This window comes from Falco rusticolus, chromosome 3 (genome assembly GCF_015220075.1).
Source record: "Falco rusticolus isolate bFalRus1 chromosome 3, bFalRus1.pri, whole genome shotgun sequence".
NCBI classification, from domain to species: domain Eukaryota; kingdom Metazoa; phylum Chordata; class Aves; order Falconiformes; family Falconidae; genus Falco; species Falco rusticolus.
Window position 1 is genome coordinate 115085206 of NC_051189.1, and position 21537 is coordinate 115106742.

Below are 21537 nucleotides of genomic sequence, written 5' to 3' on the forward strand. Positions count from 1 at the left end.
GTGAGTTTGTTTAGGGCAAAAAATTTGCCCCTTGAAATGTTTCATTTAAAGAGAAAATTGTACAGCCACATGGAAAAAATATTTTCTCCACTTTCTTGCGAAGAGGGCACTGCATTAGACAGAAGTAATGCACTTCCTACATTAGGCAGATATTTTCTGTCGTTCAAGGACTCACCTGTCTGTAGGCTCAGAGAGGACCACAGCCTAGAGGGTGCCTGTCATGTGGGCACGCTTATGGAGAGAAAAACTGTGTGATTTCCACGTGCCCCACCACCACAGACAGCAGACACAGACTGATATGGTTCACTGAATTGCTCAAGAACCCACTCACCTGGAACAAGCGTTGCTTTACCTACTCAGCTGATGATCAGCAAATGTCAAAACGATTGCATTCAAAATGTGCCTTTAAAAAATACATGCTCCCGGCCATTGAATCTGCATGATAAATGATTCCTACCCTCACGCAAATGCATAAAGCCAAAACCCACAAAGATCTTCCACCAACACAGCACTTTCCCAGCGAGCAAAGGGGCATGTGAACCTTTGCACTAGCCTGCTCTTTCCAAATACCTGCAGGTTACAAATCAGAGCAAGTGCTTTCTTGAGATGATGACTGAAATTGCATGAGACAGATCATGGCACCCAGTTGCAAACAGAGCTTGTGGGCTTTGGAGTCCCTGCCTCACTTTTCTGGACTATTAAGAGTTCCTTGTACAAAGCCAGTTTTTAATTAATTTCCCTCCTTCTCTCCCACTGCTGTGTTTTCTGACTCCACCGATCAATCCATAGTATTCATTCTTGTCTTTGCTGATCAATCTATTCTCCAGGCCAAGATTAAAAGCTTTTATGAAATCCAGCTAGATTATGTCCCAGTTGATTTTGTCCCTTGTTTATCGATTCAGTAACATACTGACAGCATTCACCAAATTTATCAGATGTGGTCTTCCTTTCATGAATATATGAATGCCAGTCATGCCATCCCAAATGATGCTTTTCTATAAAGGCAGATGCATGCATTGTTCCCATGGGGAGAACCATTTTTCACAACAGACACCTAGGCTGGCATTAAAAAACATAAAAGTTTGAACTACACTCTGGTTTTAACATTCTTTGTATGCCACCGATGAGATCCCATCAGCACTCCCACAACAAATACAAGAGCTGGCTGGAGGACCAACAGTCAGAGCTATGGCAAGGGGCTCAGCCACAAAGCAAGATAAGGACAGCATCCTACATGTGATAGCATTGCAAGGCATGCGCTGCACCAGCATCCCAGCGAGTCTAACACTAGCTCTATGAAGTAGCTAGGAAAGCTTCAGGGGCCAGAGAGAGTGAGTATCTCTGGCCATTTTTGGAGATGATGCCCTTCCTTCCTAATCTAGGCTCACTAACGTGCTCCCACTTTGCTGCCGTGGTGCCACGCTCCCACTGCACAAGTCCCAGCACTGCCATACCAACAAAGGGCCCAGGCAAGGAGATCAGCATTTTCAATCTTCATCTATAGCACGTAAAACGAAAACTTGTCTTATCACAGGCAGACATTTAACTGAGCTGAAAGAGAACTTGATCTTTAACGAACAAAACTTCCTTGGAATATCTAATAATTACAGCTGGTTTTATAAACCAGACCAAAACACAAAAAACACTGAACACTGAAACACTGAATCTTGTTTTCAGCCAGACACTGAGTCTGATCTGGTGGCCGCTGGCTGGAACCCTGTGCCGTGTATAGGCAGAAGATGGGCTGAATCATCACAAAGTCCCTTTGGCCTCAAAAAAAAAAAAAAAAAAAAAAAAAAAAAATCAGAGTTGAGTGGTTTCTTCCCCCGCAAACTTGATAGTTCCCCTCCCCAAATGATTCTTAGAGAAGACTGTGATCAGGACTGGCCAAACACACATTGTTTCGGTGACACAGACAGGCATTCCCAAGCAACTGACTCACCACATTCAAGTCAAAGCTCTTCTCCACCCACGTCTTTGCTTCTTGGAATTCCTCCTCGAGTTCCATGATGTACAGAGTATCTAAGGCGTCTACCACCGTAGCTCCTCGAAGGCCTCCTGCATTGCAAACAGAACAGCGCAATGAAGCCCCATTCATGCAGTCTTCTTTAGGTCTAAATCAATCTTCAGGAGCTGGGACAGGCAGCAGCTTCCAGTCCCAATACTGGGGATGTCTGGATGGGATCCAGACTGGCCATGGTTTAGGCTGAGATCTTCTAACAGGACTAGTCAGTTCTGCTACCCAAAATAGCTGCTTTGGAAAGGCCCATTTTCCAAAGGGCTGACATTTCTGAAAGAACACCCCCAAGGAACAGATCAAGGTCCACACTTCAAGCCACCAGTCAGGACTGCAAGCCATGGTCTTGTTTTCCAATCCTGTCTTGGCCAAAGTGGTTAGGCAACTCCACCCCTAGTCTTTGTTCAGCTGTAAACATAAATTCAGCCTCTTTCCAACCCAGTTACAAGCATAACCCTCTTCTAAGTGAGAAAATTCTATTTTCATTGTGCAAAAGCATCCACGACAGGACTTTGATCATTCTGTCCTGATGCAGTGTTGTTATCTGGGGCAAAAAGTACTTCTGCACATGTGCCATGTCCCAGTGTGTCCCACTGCCGGTGTATGTACAAAACCCAGCTTCATTTGGCGGCAGAGAGACCTGAAACTAATCTCAATGGATCCTGAACAGAGAGTAGGTGACTTTAGGGACAGCTCCCCTCCTTTGGCTAACATAGCAGTCCCTGTGAGCATGTTCTCCAGCAGGCAGCAAAGGAACACATGCAGATAAAGCAAATGCCAACCACATACCTGGACCAATCATGTGATTCATGTAAAAAACCTGTGTGCCAAGTGTTGTCTTACGCAAATGGGCTCTAGGAGAACTTCCAGTGAGACAGACTGACGTGGCATGCCATGCCAAGAAGACTATACAGGGTGTGTAGACAGACAATCTCGTAGCAGTTGAGACTAAATGAAACTAGAGATGTTAACAACCGTGGGTTTGCAACATCTCAGTGCTAAGAGTTCTATTTCTGTTAGGGAACCCTGAAATTATTCCTAGCATTGGAAAGCAAAGGCTATGAAGCACACTGTGACTCAAAATCTACGCTTTAATTACAAAGGCCGTCACTTTCCTGCGTAAGTCAGCGAACACAAATCCTCACGTGGAAGATTCCAGTTTGGAATCATCATCAGTCATCCCTCTGCGGATGTAACACACCAGGGACATGGGCGTAAAGCTGCCTCTGTAGTGCTGTCAGCAAGCTGCACGTGGGGGCCCACACATCCACCGCTCAGTTGCAGCCACATTCCTACCCGCCCCCTGACAGTCAGACCTCTTGGAGTCTCTGGCAGCAAAGATGCTTGGATGAGGTTCAGGTTTTATTTCTGCAGGAAAAACTGCTTGTACCAGCTCTGTCCCTACCATCTCTGTCTCCAGCATAATCGCAAAGACTCACACATGCTGCTTACGCCCAGGGGTTTTCCTGAGACAGACTGCAGTTTGGCTCAGGTCAGTTCTTTCCTCTTACTAACAGACTTTAAAATACTACCCCAAATTCCCCCAGCTTTCCCAGCCTTTTTTTTGCACACTCAGATTGGCTTGGCACTTTTGTAATACCTTCAGCATTATTTCAATTCTAGTTCTGCTTAAGAGAGGAAAACTCAGCTGGGTGCACTGTTAAGGAACTGCTGCAGAGGCGAGAGGAAGGCAAAGGTGAGTCATGTGTCACGAACCTTAAGACTCTGCTCTTTCCTTATTAAGAAAAAAAAGCAATTGTGTCTGATGTACATCATACCTTTTCCCCAGAGGAGGCGTGCTCAGATCCACCAGTTTCATGCAGGGCTCATTTATGCTTTCAGCATTCCTCTCCCGTAAGAAAGGCATCCTGCCTTATTTTGTTGATGCTACAAGATTGCAGTTTTGACACTTTTCAGCCAGTCAGCACATCATTGCTTTAATAAAACCCAACCAAGACTTTACTGCTCAACTATAGATTGCTGGCTTTCGGATGCTGTCTGCATCAAAAACAGGGGCTGTGGAAAAGGGATGAAGGCAGCAGAGACAGCTTCTAGAAATCCACTTACTCCTGCAGGCTTGCGAAATGATCATCTAACTGGAGCTATCTCCACGAGTGCAATAGATGGAGTCAAACAGCCACGAGATCAACCGGTGGGTTCTAAAAAACAGCTGAGCTGATGTTTGTATGGCATGTTTTCCAAAAGCAGTGACCACGAAAAAACATCATCATCACAGTCAGAGCTGCTTTTATCAACCTTAATGATTCTTCAATATTAATGATGATGTGATTTTTATACACTTTCCTATTAGCAAGGAGAGACACATCAGCTCAGAGCAACACAGACACCGGCAAACATTTTAAAAAGAGAAGGAAGAGTAATGCTGCCTGAGGCACAGCCCATTACTGTGATATTCTGAGAGAAACACTAACAGGCTCGATTTAATTTGATGATATAATCCACAAAGTCTTTCATAATCTGCAGAGAGACAATGAGAAAAGTTGGATTCGCTCAAACTGAACAGAGACAAAGAAACAATAAAGTTACAATTTTCTGGGATGATTAATTGAAGTGAAAAATATTGCTTGAATTGACAGAGCCTTTTATGTTTTTAGCAAGTAAGGCCTTTAAACACATGAATTGCATCGGGGATTAGGAACATGCTCGGATCTTTGCTAAAGCATAGCTTGGAGTTGCTTAGCTTTCCTCCCCTGTATTTGACAAAGTGGAGGGCAAACCTTGCTCCCCTGCTGGTTTGCCTTTGTGTCATTTTAAACATTTGTTTTAAATATTCCCCTAAACACTCTGTATCTGAAGAACCGCAGGCTGTGTGTTTTGTACAAGGGTCTTGTCGATGTTTCCTTTCTTCTGAACTAGCTTTGAAGCAATTGCAAAATGCATGGCTGACTTTTTTTTCCTGCAGCTAACAAAGTCTATCGCAATACCAAGAGCTACCGTGTCAGCTTCAGCCGTCTCAGGAGAATGATAAAAAAGAACCTCCTTCCCCTCCACAACCATGCAGACGGCAAACCAGGCATCAGGACTTTGCTGCTGCGTCTCTGTCACTTGCCAGGGCAGAGAGGACATCTAGGACCAGCCCTGACCCCGCCGTGCACACTGGCATGTTACTTCTTCGCTACAGGAACATCTTCCTTCCTTCTTGCTCAGATATTGCTTCATTAGGTCATAATAGAGCCCATGATACAACGTCCAATGGCTCTAATTATATTCAGTGGTCAAAAGATTGTGCTATACATGTCCTAGCACACTTATTACAATATATATGCACCCATTTGTAAAGATGGTGATATTTGCTTGACATGCCGCTTATTTTGAGATGTTAAAAAATAATCACCTTTCCAGATCTACACATTATAATGTGAGGGATATAATCAAAGGGGAAGCAGCTTCAAAAGGAAAAGGAATCAAAACCCTCTCTGTCACTTCTGACTCTTGCTGACACTCCCCTCTCTAAATTACTGGTTTCAGCCTTATTGTACTCCCTCTGAGGGAGTTTTGAAGTAGAAACTAAGAAACCCTCAAAAGACACCCTTCTGAAAGCACCCAGAAATGGTAGCGATGACTTTTAAGCAGGACTCCACGTCTGAGATTCTACTTGTCTCCACAAATCTAAGGCCCTGTGTGCTATGAAAAGCCCCTCCCCCCATCCTGCTGCAAAACTGGCTTGGAGTGGAGATACACCTCGCTCAGGAGAGGCAAGGTCACTTGGCTGATGGACAAAAGGGAAGCTGTGTCTATTGGACCCAGTTCTGGGATCCACACCAGCTCCTAAACTGCCCACTAAGAGCCTATGACCATCCTGAATGGGAAAGAGGAACCCTCTGCTGGGACCAGTGGGAAGAACTGGGACCTCAGGCAGAAGGCAGGGATGCTTGTCTAGGGGCATTTCTAACTGAAGGGCTTCACGGCAGCTCTTGTGACAGCAAGCGGCAGGGCCTCTGCCTGGAGCTTCTTCTGTGAGAGAACAGCAGCACATCAGAAGCAGCAGCTCATGGTAGCAATACAAAGGTTCATCTCTTCTTGAGCTGAAGGAGGGCCCGTACCACCTCGTCCCAAGCCACAAGTGTATTTGCTCTTTTGTGCACGAGAAGAATGGAGATATCCATGCAGGCAACAAGGCTGCTCTGTTCCTACTTCCACCCACCCAGAGGAATGAGCATCCACCCGCTCACTTGTGAACACTGCCACAGAAATCACGAACAAACATTACATTAATTAACATAATGCTTGTGAAAGGTGCTGAATAGAGCACTCCATGGAGAGGAGATGGCATTGTACGCACACCGTACCCCCACGGCCTCAGTGGGAATGTGCTGTTAATGCCAGTCTGGAAGAACAAGACCATTCAAGCAATACAGTCTCAGAAAGGCCTTCATGGGAATTAATGGTAGTGCTGTCTCTAAAAACCACAGATAAAGCCCGCAGCAGCTCATTCTAGTCTAGGGTGGATAATCTGAATAGAAGGGCTCATCCTCTAAAGCCTGTAGCAGCTTGTCCTAGTCTGGGGTAGATAATCTGAATAGAAGGGCTCATCCTCTGTTCCTATCCCTGACTCGCCCCCGGTGCCTGCTCGCTCAGGAGTTCGTCAAAGCCACTTGCAGCATGATTTCACAAGACAAAACACAATTCCAAAGGCTCGTGAAGAGGTCTGTGTGTGTTCACTGGGGCCAGAGGGGGAAGGCTTTGGAAGACATATGCCAATCTCAACACCCAAAGGAACCAAGAGGTACAAAAGGTGCCGGGTTGCCTGGGGAGCCGCCAGCCAGGCTGCCCCGGCGCAGCAAAGCGCAGCCCTCCGAGCCTGCTGCACAGCACGTGGCAGGAGAGAACTGCCACCGCCGCCTGGGGCTCCCTGACCCCAGCCCGAAGGTCTGTATCGACTGTGAGCCCAGGGCCAAGAAGTGAGATACGTGGCACTGATCACGAGCTGAACAAGGACTGTAAAGGGTGAAAAGCTCCAAGCCAGGCAAAGGGGGAACTACGAGTAACAGACGGGGCACGCTGGCACACGCACAGCGTTCACCCACTTACACATGTCCCATGGCCCTGCTCTCCTTCAGCGTCCCGGCAAGCCACTGCCTGGAGGAGAAAAAGGAACAGTTTTCTCCTGAATGTATAGTTTAAAGGGAGGCCATGAGGGCTGATCAAAGGTGGAGAATATCTACCCTACCATCTGCCAAACATGTAAGGGCTAATTAAGGCTTGAAAAGCACCGCAAAGCACCAAGCAGGGACTAAGTGTAACTGTGGTAACAATCGCAACTGCTGCTGCATCTGTGAACTTCCTTTTAGCTACCCATTATCTGCAAATCAAACCCACCAATTTAGGCAGAAACAGGCCAATCAAACATACCACCATCAGGTACACAACAGAAACTGCAAGTTTGATCATTAGTAGAGCAGTAAGATTTTTACATCCAACTTGCTGAAGCTTCCATGAGCCACCAAATCCACATGCAAAATTCAACTATGTGAACACTTTGCATCTGCTCATGTTTACAACCCAGGCTTGTCTGGGAATAGCAAGGGTTGGCCACATGTTGTATCGGGCTAGAACGTTGATCCAGGCACTGCTCACACAGCACAGTTGAGCTCCCCCATTAGAAAGAGCCCAGAGAACAGGATTACACTCTTTAGGAGGTAAGATGATCTACCGAGCAAAAGACAAAGTCTTTTGCATCAAAGAATTGCCTTTTATCGGGAGATGATGATATACTATCCTGGGTTTAGCTCTCCTTCAGTCTCTGTGGGAGCTGCACAGAAGACAGTCACGTCAGAGAAAGCCACAACTTCTCATATGGCTTCTTGCAGCCAAGGTCAAAACCTTCAGCTTGAAAGAACCTCTGCTCCATGCTCCGCACCCTGCGGGCAGACAATAGCAAGCTGAGATGCACAGCACCGGGTAGATTTCCCTTAACAGCAACTACATGACTGAGGAGTGAGCAGGGACTGAAGGAAAGGACAAAAATTAGGAAAGGAAAGGGAAGAAGGACAGAACCAGGCTGTGAAGAAAGAAAAATGAAAACCAAAGAGACTGCACAGCACTTGCAAGAGCATCCAGGATATTTTCAATGTGTCCCCCTGGCACCAGAAAACAGATTGTGGTTTTTGCTGTGCTCAGAAAATGGCCTAAGCCTCATGCCATCTTTTCCGCTGCAGTCGAAACAAAAGCCCCGTTACACTCCTTCCAGTGGGAACAGGGGCTGGGGTCTGTAGGCTGCTCTAATAAGGTGTCAGTGACTCACTGACAAGAGAAGAGACAATCGTTAGGCAACAGAGTGACTCACTGGTAACAAAGCACGATTCATTTACCTTCATCCTACCTCAGAGGGGTTGTGTGAAGCAGGATGCAGAACAGCAGACCTGTTCTGCAGAAGGGACAGCGAGTACAGCAGCTTGCATTTCAGGACCTCTCTCCAGAATCTTGTGAAACACCCTTGCATGCTCCCCATACCATTGTCCATTCAGACATTGTCTCTCCAATGTCTATTCAGACAGCTGAACCAAGCCCTCACTCTTCCTTCTGGCTTTTCCAGCTCCATTCCTACAAAGTCCAACTGCTCTCCTACCTGACGGATAACACTCTTCAGGATCAAAGAGCACTCCTTTGTCAAAATCAGTTTTGTGTTAGTTTTGGGTTGGTTTTGTTGTTTTTTTTCTTTCTTTGTTTTGTTGGTTTGGGGATTTTATTTTTTGTGGGAAGTTACTCAGGCTCTTGGAATTTGGCCAAAATGAAATACCTCCTTGGAGTGAGGTATGTACAGGCTCGGGATCTACCTTTTCAAGTCCTTTTGCTACTAGACTTAGCACACAGACCTGCACCTGCTTCTCCCAGCGGCTAAACAAGTGGCCTAACCCCAGGATGTATTCAGCCTCCACAGCTTAGCAAGTGTTTGATTTTCTAGACAAAGTGGAGCAGCTGTGATGGGAGGGATGGAGAGAGTCTCCTTCCTTCACTCCCCTCTTCCCAAAATAGCCAGCTTGGAGTATGACAGGCCAGATATGAGACTTGAAGGGCTCCCAGCTGCAAGTCTGTCCCTTGAGAGTCCTTAAAAAAAGCTGTAAAAGTGATGCTTCAGCAAATGAATAGCTAAGAGTGGGGTCTTTAATAGCCCTCTTCCTCAGGAAGGAGAAATGCCTTTTCCCAATGGCTATGCCTAACTCCCACAGTCACTCTGTCTGGGGAGCCACTAAGCACGATGGCTTGCAGGTGTGTGATCTAGCGTGGCTGCCCTGCCACAAAGCCAAAATAGCACATACATCACGTGCAGCGAGGTAGTCTCCATGTCTCAACTCTCACCAGCTTTACTGCCTAGGTGCAAGGAATAATGATGAATTTAGCGTGTGCCTTTACAATGCTAGAAATGGTGCAAGAATTCCCAAGCAGCAGGTGACAGAAGTATCTTCGCCAGCTTTTCAACACTACCTCCCTGATGTCAGGGTTTAGTTCGCATCAAGTTCTTCTTTGTGCCGTATCACCCGTGTTTAGAGAGCCACGTACCCCTGCTGTTGCTATTACACTGCTGTTATGAATTGTCTGCCACGGAGATGGATGGAAGCCCAAACTAACCTCACCAACACACCTATTCAGCAGGCAGTGCCAAAGCACTAGAGCAAGCAAAGAGGTTAAGGAATATTGTCTCCAATGTCACGGAGACTAAGACCCAGGGGACCTGGTCCTGACATTTGGCAAAAAACCCTTATGAAGTTTCTCAGTGAACAGAAACCGAATCCTTCATTTTCAACAAAGCCATTTAAAAAATCTGTACAGTAACGCATTGTGCCAATGCTTAAAATGAACAGCACAAGTCATTAGGAAGCTATCATACTTAATCTTGCCTATAGCAGGACTGTTTAAATGCTACCAAACAGAGAGTTTCAAATAGCTTTTTGCTAACTTTAATAACCAAGTTTACAATTGAAGGCAAGAGCGAAAGGGGGGAGGAATTTAGATCAGTGCAATGTAAACCTAGATCAAAAATGAAAGGTCTTGACTCCCACTGTTCTTATGTCAAATCGTATTTGTCAAAACAAAAATTAGTGCTGAAATCTTGTTTGGAATAAAAATTAGGATGCAGTTTTTATGAAACATGATGAACTTGTTAACTGTTGAGGCACAAAAGATTCCAGTTGTTACTGGTTATTTATCTTCACCTCTTGGGGTGCAGGTGACGCAGGGCAAAACAAGAACTGAAAACACTGAGATCCCTTCTTCTGCTTATGCTGGTACCAAAGGCTTCAAAAGATTGAACTGGCTTTGATTAAAATCAGTGCCTTGTTAAAACAGGAGTTTGAAAAACGACCATCTCTGAACGCTGTTTTTCTTGTTCTTTTCGGTTCTTTTTCTCATTGATAGTGCTTGGAGACCAGACTGAACTTTTGACATTTATCCAGAGATTTGTGCGAGAAGCATGGGAGCTGGCTGAGACCACATCACCAGACAGCTTCTGGGTGGTGGCATACTGTCGAATTCTGGGGGAAATCTACACAGAGACTTTCTACACAGCTCAGGATTATCTTGGCAACAAAGTAAACTGTGAAAAATCACTGCACAGTTTCTTGAAAAATCTGCTTTACAGTGACGCTTTGCCAGTCCTCTCTGCGGAGCTCTGGGTCAGGCAGAACAAGTGGTTGGGAGCCTGGAACTCCTGAGATAGGATCTGGGGTTTTGGCCAGAGCTCCCTGCCTGCTCTGGGCCTTAGTTGCTTCTGCCAGCAAAAAAGCAGGAGGCATTTTCCTCCAAGTTTAAAAAGAGAAAGAGTTGAAATAAAGACAACGTGCTCATTAAAGAAATAAAAAGATCTAAAAATCCATATTCAGGGATAGTGCTGCAGCATATTGACCGAAGTTTTAGCCTGTTCTACTCAGTGCCAGGTACAGCAAGACAAGAAACAAGAGGCATCTGCACAGCACACGCTACCCCTCTGACACTAAGCAAACAGCCCCTCGGGTACTGGCCTGTTCCCTCACCAGCTGCTGTCTCGCCACCTCCCTCGATCACATCAGTTTATCTGACCTGGTGTTTCTGTCTCTGTTCATCCCAAGCCCCTTGCGCTAGCCATTCATCTCCCCGCTGCAACGGCATTGCTGGCCATGCAAAAACACTCCCACCAGTTTATTTTTTCCACTTTTCCTTTCAGAATTGTCCCCTAGAACAAAAACCTTGGATGAGGTGTCAGTACTGGAAGATGATTACACTCCAGTTCCAGAAGATATTCTCAAGTAGAAAGACAATCTGTTCACATTACAAGCAGGATCACGCCAGTTGTCAGTGATCTCTAGGACAGGGCTGGTACTATTTGTTCAGCTGACACTAATTAAACAGAAAATCCAAATGAAATAGGAAACAGGTTACAGTCCTTTTCAGGAAGAAAGAAAATTGCTCAGTTAAGTCTTCCCAATTGTCTCATTACAATCCAGTCCTTCAGCTGCCTGCAAATGGTACCTACATGCTGCAGATGAAGTCTGCAAAGCCAACACCACCAGACCTGAGTTACAGCCTTGCCACTGTGTCTTATTTATTGAGGTTTTTGTCTGCGGACCTGATAGCTGTTAACACAGAGTAACTCTATTCCCTTTATTTAAGGTAAACTAAACAAATTACATCTGAGCAACAAGGTAGCAGCAGAAAGAGATAAAGGGGACAAAAAAGTAGTCCAAGAATTAGAAGACATCTATTTCTTTTTTTATCAACACATTCTCCTGGAGACTAAAAAAAAAAAGAAAAAGTCCATTAGCTTTTGAGCAACCTCATTTTTCTCTGCTTTCCAAATAAACCACTGCATCTGCACTTCACAGACGTCATCAGAAAACAGTTCGTATCCAAGGTCATTTTCCCATCTTCTTCCTATTAATCTTCCTCACTCTCCTCTCCAGGTATTGGTCAAAAGGTGACACCCCAAACACTCTCCACCCCACGTGTGCTCCCCTGATGTATGGAGCAGGGAGTGACTGTGCAGAAGGGTAGAACTCACTGAGCCCTTGGCCTCCAGCAGCTCACAGGCGTTTGCCACAGCCAGCTCTGTCCTCCGCTCCCCCGCCAGCCTCAGCCGGGAGCAGCCACGGACGGAGGTCTTGGGGCAACATGCTGGGCACTGTGGTGGCTCCCGGCTCACTAGCAGTGTTAGTTCTGGTTAGCTTCAGATCCTGCCTCTCCCTGCCACTTGTCCTTACCTGTAGCAGGGGCAGCAGACATTGGCAGGGACTGTACCAAGCCCCCACAGATCCCAACAAACCAGCCTCCATCACCCCAAGACACAAACTAGCCTTGATTTCAGTTTATGCTGATGTGCCATGCCTGATCTCTTCCACTTTGTGATTCCTAACAGATTTAGCTCTGGTAGCTGACAGAATGTTGACCCTGCTTTGCAGGCTACCAACTGGCCACTAATCTCTTCAGCTATCAATTATCTGGCCCTGGAGATGCTAATTTTCTTGCAGTACTGGAAGAAACACTTAGTGGATCCATCAGAACCCCATGCATTTTACTAGACGCAGGGCATCACTCAAGACAATGCTGAAGTTACTGCCGCTCTATAAGCTTCATACCTAAATCAACTCAAAACCTAGTCCTATACACTGGAGGGTAGTAGGTAATGTCACACTTGCCCCAGCTAAGGAGAACTCAAAGCGCTGATCATTCCCTGAAAAGATGCTTAGGAACAGGAGAGCAACTAATGCTGGAGCACGTGGCTGGGATGAAGCAGAGCCTACGGGGTACATCAGATCACGCAAGGAGACTAAAACGTAACCCCAGCTTGAAAGAGCCATCTGCCAAACAAGGATGAACCACCTCCTACCTAAAGGCAAAGAATTTTGAAGACTGGCATTAGGGAGATTGCCCAAACATCTGGTCCACAAGATAGCTCAGTCTGTTTTTCCTTGTCAACAGGAGTGATCTTCCAAGTTCACGGGAAGCGATAATGAATCACAGTTCCACCTGCACTACGCAATGGGTGTCAGCATATGTGCTGCACAGTTTCTAGGTAAATCTGGCATCACAGAAGAGCATCTTGAAGTGTTGGCTTTTAGGTTGCTATGATCAAATTTAATACAGAATGTGTTCCAGCTGGGGAAGAAATAGCTTTTTTGGATTACAAACCACTCATGTTTTTCAAATATCAATTTCCCCTGAAGAATTAAGACTATCATTCAAACTGAACTAGCAGTGGCAGCTCTCCCCTGAACAAGTGATGGGGTGAGAAAGAAAAAAAAGAGAGCTCATGCTCATTTAGGAAAGTGGCAAAGTAGACTGTCTGGAGGAAATCAGGCTGGTGGGAACAGGTTTAGCAATATTCTTATTATGCACTGGAAAAAAAAAAAAAGAAAAGAAAGGTCTTCAGCATAAAAATGAATTGCTTGTCACAGTAACAGCCCTTCAGATAGTTACTTCCTTCAGTGGAAGGGGAGAGAAGATATATGATAAGCACCTATTGCCAACAGATTCTTAAGTATTTAATACTTGGCAGCTGCTCCCCAATTTAATCCTTTTTTCCCCAGTTTCTCCAACCATCTTTCATTATGTAGTGATCCTCCAACAACAGGCACCGTCCCGCCACTGCATGACTCCAGACCTCCTGGAGCTTGAATCAAACTGTTTCTATTTGAAAGTGTCACAGAGGAGGAAGTGGTTTGACTGAGCCTCAGGAACACAATCCTTGATACAGGAGAGATACTGCAAATCCACTCTCTACGTGTATCCAATCCATTTCCCATGACACACAGATTCTATTTCAGGCAGACTATGTCAGCTATGGAGAGCTCAGCAGAAAATTGAAAGCAATAATCATTCAAATGCTCCTTCGGGAAAGAGGTTTTCCTCCTTTGTTTGGGGCAACAAGGCTCAGATGTCAGTGAAGCAGAGGGTAATTACTTCTGGCAAAGGTAGGTAATTTGACAAGCAAGGAGTAATTCTGGGAGGAACATGTCAAAAAGGTTAAGCAGATGTCACAGCAGCAATGCTAGTGGGGCAAAATACTGCTGGTTTCTCCTCTTCTGGATGTTTGAAATTAATTTTAGACTGCTTAAAGGTAACCTGATTATATACTATTTATTGCTCCTCCAAATACCTCCTTGAGGACTTGCATCATTTAATGTGAGGGGTCCCAGCAGGCCTATTAAAACAAACACACACGTCCTGCCTGCAACTGTTATCCATGGTCTTTGAGAGACATAGGAAGCAGTTAATGAGCAGAGACTGCTAATTCATCTTAGAATTCAAAGGAGAGATGCTTCATTGTAATAATCATGAAGAAGATGCCCTTCTATCTTCCAAACACACTTCCCAAAAGCGGCTGTGGCAGATGTATTATGACAGCACATGCAGCTTGTAACTCTAGATGGCATTTTTCCCTCAGCAGATAAGATATCTCTGGATGGGCTTTGCAGAACAGACAGTGCATTCCAGTTTGAGTTATAAACTGCTCATATCCCTGATGTGGTTTTATCTACAGTCCAGACAAGCAAATCATCACCTCCCACAGCGTGTTCACAGAAATCATCTGGTCCATAACACAAGCCCAGGTGTCAGAGAAGAATTCAGAGATACAGGAATGAAAACTGCTCTTTGCCTCAAAATAAAGCTAATAGGATTAATTTTTTCTGTTCTGTATGCAACAGAATGGAGGTGCTAGGGCCTGGACACCTGCTCTCAATCCAGATACTGCCAAGCACTGAAGTTACTGGTCACCGGCTGAACTAAGATACCTAATAATCACAATGAAAAAAAGTCTAATACATTTTATGTATTTTGGATGCAATGGGTCAGGAGAATACAAATGGTCCATCACCATGTCCCAGCTGATGAGGAGGAACACATTAAGTCATGATAACTCCATCACTTGGAACCATCTGCCCATATTCTTCCTTTTCTCTCCCATATTGTTCAAGTCACACCAACAAGACCCCAGCTGAAGCCTCCAAATGCTCTCCAGTATGTTGCTTGACAGGATAGATATCAAAATAATCTCAGCGAATCAGGAAAAGAGTCTGAAATAACCAGGATGCAATTCAATAAGGATACACAACGTATTTCACCCTGAGGAAGAACACGAACCACGAAGCATAAGGAATAAATGGTTAGATAGCACTCTGAAGAAAACGATACCGAGGCTACAGCAGATCAAAAATTCAGCTCCAATTAACAATGTTGTAATGTTGCAAAAAGGAGCCAACCTGACTCCAGCATGGGTAAACAGCACGTGCCACGTGCAAGGCATGGAAGGGCTCTTGCACTCCACTCTGCACTGGCAAAGCCTCCCAGGACACAGAGCCCACTTCAAGAAACATTTGGCTCATCTGAAGACTTCAGAGGGGAGCAGTGGCACTGAGAAGGCCACAGAATGGGACCTACAATTAAAGCTGGAAAGGTCTGGGGCCGCTCAGCCTTGAGGGGAGAAGACTGAAGAGAACTTGGCAACACTTTGCAAAGACACAGAGTGATGCTGCAGAGAGTAAGATGGTAAACCATCCTCCCTATCCACGGGGAGAGGCCAAGAAGTCACAGCTTAACATTCCACAGGAGAGCAAGGTCAGATCCCAGCACAAGCTTTAAAACTGTAAAGCACCGAAGCAGAATGCCTGCGATGAACTTTCCGCCGTGGGGTAGTTTAGGGATGGCTTAAGAAAGGAAGGACTGAACGACCTCTCACTGTTCCTTTTATATTCTGTGATTACTCAGAAAGATGAATGAGAACTGCAGGTCTCCAAAAAGCCTCATGAAGATACCCCTTGGAGATGCACCAAAGTGATTCTGAGGGAAGGAAGTGCTACAAAAAGATACTTTCTGATGGCTCCGTTCCCTGCAAACCCCCAAAGCTACCTTAGTGACAGAGTACATCACAGTTACAATTTTGGATGTACACAGAAGTCAGGAAATTAAAAATGCTTGTTCCCACAGCAACCAGGATGCAGCCTGCCAAGAGAGAAGGAATGTTCTAGCCTAGTTGAAAGGTGTTAATTTTAATGCCTGAAGGCGACTTCCACTTCCAGATGCCTGAAGAAGGCCTCGGTGAAGTCAATGAAAACGCTCGGCTCTCACGTACAGGCAAAACTCGATCCTCAGTTTCTTTGTTCCTGAATTATCTGCTCTTGCTTGCAGAACACAACACAAATTTGACTTTGGAAATTAAGATGAAAGACAATCAAGGCTGCTGTGAGGACCATCACTGGGAATGCTGTGCTCTTGGACCACCCTACACTTTAGTACTCACATAATTTGTGCTTTCCCATCCTCCAGCTCTGTGAAGAAATGATAACCCTATGTAATCATGTATCCAGATAAAAGCACTGTGGCGGGAAATAGGCGTAACTTAGGTGTTCTTAATTGCATGTTTGTATCAGAGCAAGGATATTATGGGTATATTGAAATTCGTAGGGAAACAACCTCTGCCTTTAGAACTTTCTCTTGAAACATCTTCATTTTCCTGCACTGAGGTTTTTCTCCTTTTTTCTTTTGGGAGCTGCATATGAGTATGTTAGGGTGCAGTAGATTTTTTTGAGGATAAAATATCAAAGAAGGATGAACAACTTTAGTAAGTCCAAAAAAAATCCTCCCTATTTTTCACAATGATGCCTCAAGCAAAGGCTAAGGGATTTTCTTGAACTTCCAAAAAATCCTCTCTAGAGACAAGAACAATCTTGAGAGGCTAAAAGAGAGTATTTTTAAAAAGTTTAAAGGTCTTCAAATGACAAATGCCCACCACAATATTCTGAACACATAGATCCAACCTTGAAACCAGTGACAAATCTGTAAGTTGACATCCTATGGGATGACGTTACTCCTACTGATTAAGTGAGATGAGAGACTTCTCTCATCCCAAAAGGCAGCAGAAATAAAGAGAAAATACTGGAAACAAGTGCCTGGCAAAATTATAGAAAAGGAAATTCTGTAGCAGGAGCCATTTGAAATGTGATCTCCTAAAGGTGAATAGAAAAATGTCAAAGTCTAACACTAATCCAGATGAATATCCAATGAGATACATAATGAAGGTGGCAAGAAACTTAAGCAGTAGCACAAAAAGAGATACGATAAAGCAGTTAAGTTATAAATGTGAAATCTAGCACAGCAAAGCCAGTTCTGAACCTGCCTAATCTCTTCAGAAGTTTCAAGAGCGGAAAAGGAGTGAATTAAAACCCAAGAAGATCAGGTTTTTGCTACACAGTTTATAGCTACCCATCTCCTCTGAATAAACAAGGAAAAGCTAAATACAGAGGGGTAAAGGTAAGAAACCAGAAGTCTCAAGATATTTCCAACATCAAAAGGCATAGCTAACAGCACATTTAAAAAATATTCTTAACTTGCTCTGCTTTTTAATGTAGTTTCTGGTAGCGTATGTCTGCAAGTGGGTTTGCACCTGCAGCTGAAACTACGTAAAGCATCTGACTGCATGTGGTGGCTAGAAATATATATATATCTGAAAGATATATTCTGGCCAAAGCAGAGGTACCTGTGCAGTCGGGTATTCAGCTCTGTATATTCTGTGTTATTATCAAGTCGGCACAGAGGGGGGCCATTAAGATCCTTGGAGAGGATGCTGGATGTTAGTTCAAGCCAGTTGGAAGTGCCAAACCTCCAACTCAGCTTTCGCTGTGGAGTTGCCACCACCGCCTTCAGAATCCAGAGAAGAATCAGTGAGCAGTCCAACTACACCCACTCTCAGTTGGCTGCCTTTTAATCACACGCTCAATATCTCTGAAGATTAGACAATTATTTCCGCATAATTAGTGTCCAGAATGAGGCACAAACAACATCCCTAACGGGGTGATTTGGGGGGGTGGGGTGGGGGCCAGGAGAAAAAACTTAAAGCTCATTGTATTTTGAAATGCAGCCCCCAGAGTCTGAAAAAAGGGGAAAAAAACAGTTACAGCCTGGACTGCTCCCCTGTCTACATGGTAACAGGGCTGCTCGTGCGTGGCTTGCTTCCTCCACACCGCTGTACGTTCTGCTCCTCAGCATCCTGAAAAGAGGTCCCAAAAACCACTCTCTAGTCACAACATCTCAACACAATTTTCTTCCTTTTTCTGCTTTGATTTGCTACTTTAATGGCTGTTTTTCTAATTTTTTTTGTTGTTTCCTTCTCCTCCATTTTGCTGTGCAAAGCAGTTCTGACAAATCCCAAGACACTCTCGTACTTTTAGGCCTCATTAAACTCAAAACTCTGTTCAGGGTCAATGGAAAGTTCATGAAACTCATGAGGAAGCCTGAGATGATTAATGGCTTTTACACTGAGATAATGTGAAGTTTGCCCGGTTTCCTGCTAAAGACAGGCCCAGACCAAACCCTTGCTGTCCAATCTTTGCAGCTGTCCTTCGATCCAAAGGGCTGAATGCAGAGAGACACTGCAACGTGCATAAATGCTTCGCATCTTAGGCCAAGGCTGTTCCCCACTGAATTTTCCAAGTTTGTTTTTTGTTTTCCAAGATGTAAATCTCAGCTGAAGGGAGATGAAACCATTTGGTTCAAATAATTTTTTTTTTTTTTCAAGAACTGCTGCCACAATGGAGCTATCAGGTCTAGTTCAGCCTCAGAATAAAAGCTCTGACAAGCAAAGGTGTCTGAAGAAGGCCCCAGGCCACTATATGAGACATTAATAATTTTTTTTCTGTTTAAACTTTTTAAATGAGTATTTCAAGCTGACAAGTTACTACCTGTCAGCTGAGCCACTGTAATAAGCTTAAATCTCTCTGTGTGAGGTTTAGGGTTCAGTGGAGCCCTGATGATTGAGCTAATGCTTGAAACGGCACATTTAAAGGAATCACAGAATCATACAATCAGAGAATCATTTAGAAGCCACCGTTCTCAGCATGACCCAAGGTGAGAGCAGAGTGAGAACAGATCTCCTGCAGTATAAATGACAACCCTTGGTGTCTGGAAGGCATGATCTTTGGCACATGGAGAGCAGGGGAATAAAACCCCATAACAGGGATAAATGTCAGCTTTAACATGAATCATGCGACTGGTCTCCAATGAGTTTGATATTTGGGGGATATCCTGATTCACTGCTTCCTGCTGACAGGAAAGAAGTTTATTGCCACAGATTTCAGTGACAGCAAAAGCCAATGTCAACTCAAAATGTCCTTCCTGAAAACAATATTCAACTGGGTAACATTATACATAAAAAAAAAAGATGATGATGCCAGGGAGCAACATCTTCATTACAATATATTTTTCTCTTCAAAGAGCCCATGGAGCCAACAGTCTAATGTCATCTGCAATAGGCAGCAGGAATAATTCCGCATACAAATTCAGAGAGCAATTATTATTATTATTATTAATATTTTAATCACATAAAAAGACACTCCAAGGTTTTGTAATTTTGTGATCACAGGGAAACAGATTCATAGGCAGAACAGAAAAGCTGCACCAAGTGATTGCACAATTGGAGGTTACCATTTCTCTTCTGGTAGTTAGAATGTTGCTAAATTAGTATTTTCATCCAATTACCTTTCCCACGTTAAATGTTCATACATCAACTCCTGTTGCTTCTAATTGAGGTGGGCACATTTCCTGCTTGCTTCATGGTTTCCCTAGCTAAATCACTGATGAAGGAAGCAGGTATTTGGAAAATGTTTGGCTCAACAAGCAAGACTGGATGGCTGAAGGGACTAGCTGCAGGGTGTGGAGCCTTTTGTGTCCAGGGAGGCCCAGCACCTGAGGTGGCGGTCAAAGAGCACTCTAGCTGCTGTTAGAAGTTCCTGTGAAAGCAGCTGGGTGGTGTGAGCCCAGTGGAGAGATGTTACTTGGATCCCCATCCAGAACAGAGACTGGGCAGGTGATAGTGTCACAGTGCAGTGAGAAAGTCCACTAGGATTGCACTGCACCTGCCAGGGAGAAAAAAACCTGAAGGTTTCTGAATCTCAGGACAATCAACTTGGTACGTTCTAGAGGCCTCTCTGTATATATTCATGTGGCCACTACTCTTCTGCCCCAGCCACTTCAAACCCTTTTTTTAATCCCGGAGAGCCAAAGCAGCACTATTTCCAGGCAACCGAGACCAATGACCTGCCTTCAAAACAAACTGTTAGGACAGTTCAGGCCAAAGTCTGAGCTGAGTACACAAACACAGCCTAAGCAGCCACTGATTTTTTCCAAGAACTGACACCCAGCCTGTGCAGATAGCCCTGTGTACTCTGTCACCAAGCAATCAAATGTGGAACAACGTGGAGGGTCCTACACGAGGACGAAGCCTAAATGCCTTACATCTTTTAGATCCAGCTGCTGTCAGATCTTTGCCATCCAGCTCTGGTGACCTGGCTGTGTCCTAGATGTGACAGTTGTCACATGGATTCACATCAGGTGAAGCTACTGAGCTTCACAACGATGCACAAATTCAGCATATGCTGAGAGAAGCAATGGCTGTGACAAGGCAATTCATAATTTTAGGTGTGATTTCAAGTGGGGAGAGAGGAAAAAAGGGGGGGAACCTAGTTAAAGGACTTCTATTTTTATACTAAAATTAATATACTAATGTGAAGTTAGGTGGTGAAAAAAGACTGTCTAACACCACAGCAAGGTTCCATATTTACTTGCTGTCACTGATTTCAGAGCAAATTGGCTCAGGTTATAAGTCAAAGAAGGATTCTTCTGCTGCCAGCACTGCACACTTCAAGAGATATCTGAAAATCAGGCTTCTTACCTTATCATTGTTAAAAGACTGTGCAATCAAAATCTAACTGACAATTCAGCTGATGCATGAGCAGAAATAAGATGCCAGCTCACTCTCCCATAGCTAGAGAAACTCTGTAAATCTAACAGGATTTTAAAAACATTTTGTCAGAAAAATAAGTGGCTATGACAGACCCAGGGAGCGGGCAGAATAATAATTCAGCTATCTAATGCTGGATATCACAGTGACAGGTGCATTTCAAGCGCTGCACTACATAATACGGTCGCCCTCTCCAGCAGCCTCACTCCAAGGAATTCAACATGCTTTGCAAACATCCATTAATTTAATGCTCACAACACCAAAAATAGGAATGTTGAGATGCTGGCATAAAAAGGGTTAAAGTAACTAGATCAGCACTGGGAACAGAATACATACCTGTGGATCTCTAGCCTTCACCTTTAGCCACAAGCCCTGTTGTGTAATTTTTCTCGAATAGTTCTCCTAAGCAAGCATGTTTGGGGCCTGATTCTAACAGTAGCCAGATACTCTGCAGGTCTTTCTTGAGTGAGATTAAGCACAGAGAGAAATTTTGCTGATAATTCTGAAAACTCCACAGCTGTGCAGTCACTCACATTGGAACCTTGTGGTGCAGGTTTTGCTCTAACAGAGATCATCCTTCCACACTAGCAGTATGCTTTGCCCATTTCCATGGCATAATTTCGAGGGAAATCATCACATATCTGAAATGGCTGCAAGTATAAAACATGTTTACCCGACTGGAGGGCATGGGATGGGATGTTTAGCATGGCACATCTTACCACAGGCATCACAGATGAATAAATAAATAATCACCAAAGAACCACAACTAGTGGGTTTAATGAAAGGGCTTTCAAGT

The 21537-nt window shown here is 44.4% G+C and overlaps 1 protein-coding gene across 1 annotated transcript in view; it reads right to left on the bottom strand.

Annotated features, from left to right (window-relative positions):
* The window catches only part of MAN1C1 (mannosidase alpha class 1C member 1), a 68741-nt gene that overhangs the window by 21389 nt on the left and 25815 nt on the right, over positions 1–21537 (bottom strand). The window contains 1 exon segment of the mRNA XM_037381877.1: positions 1943–2058. Coding sequence (XP_037237774.1) covers positions 1943–2058 — 116 coding nt within the window.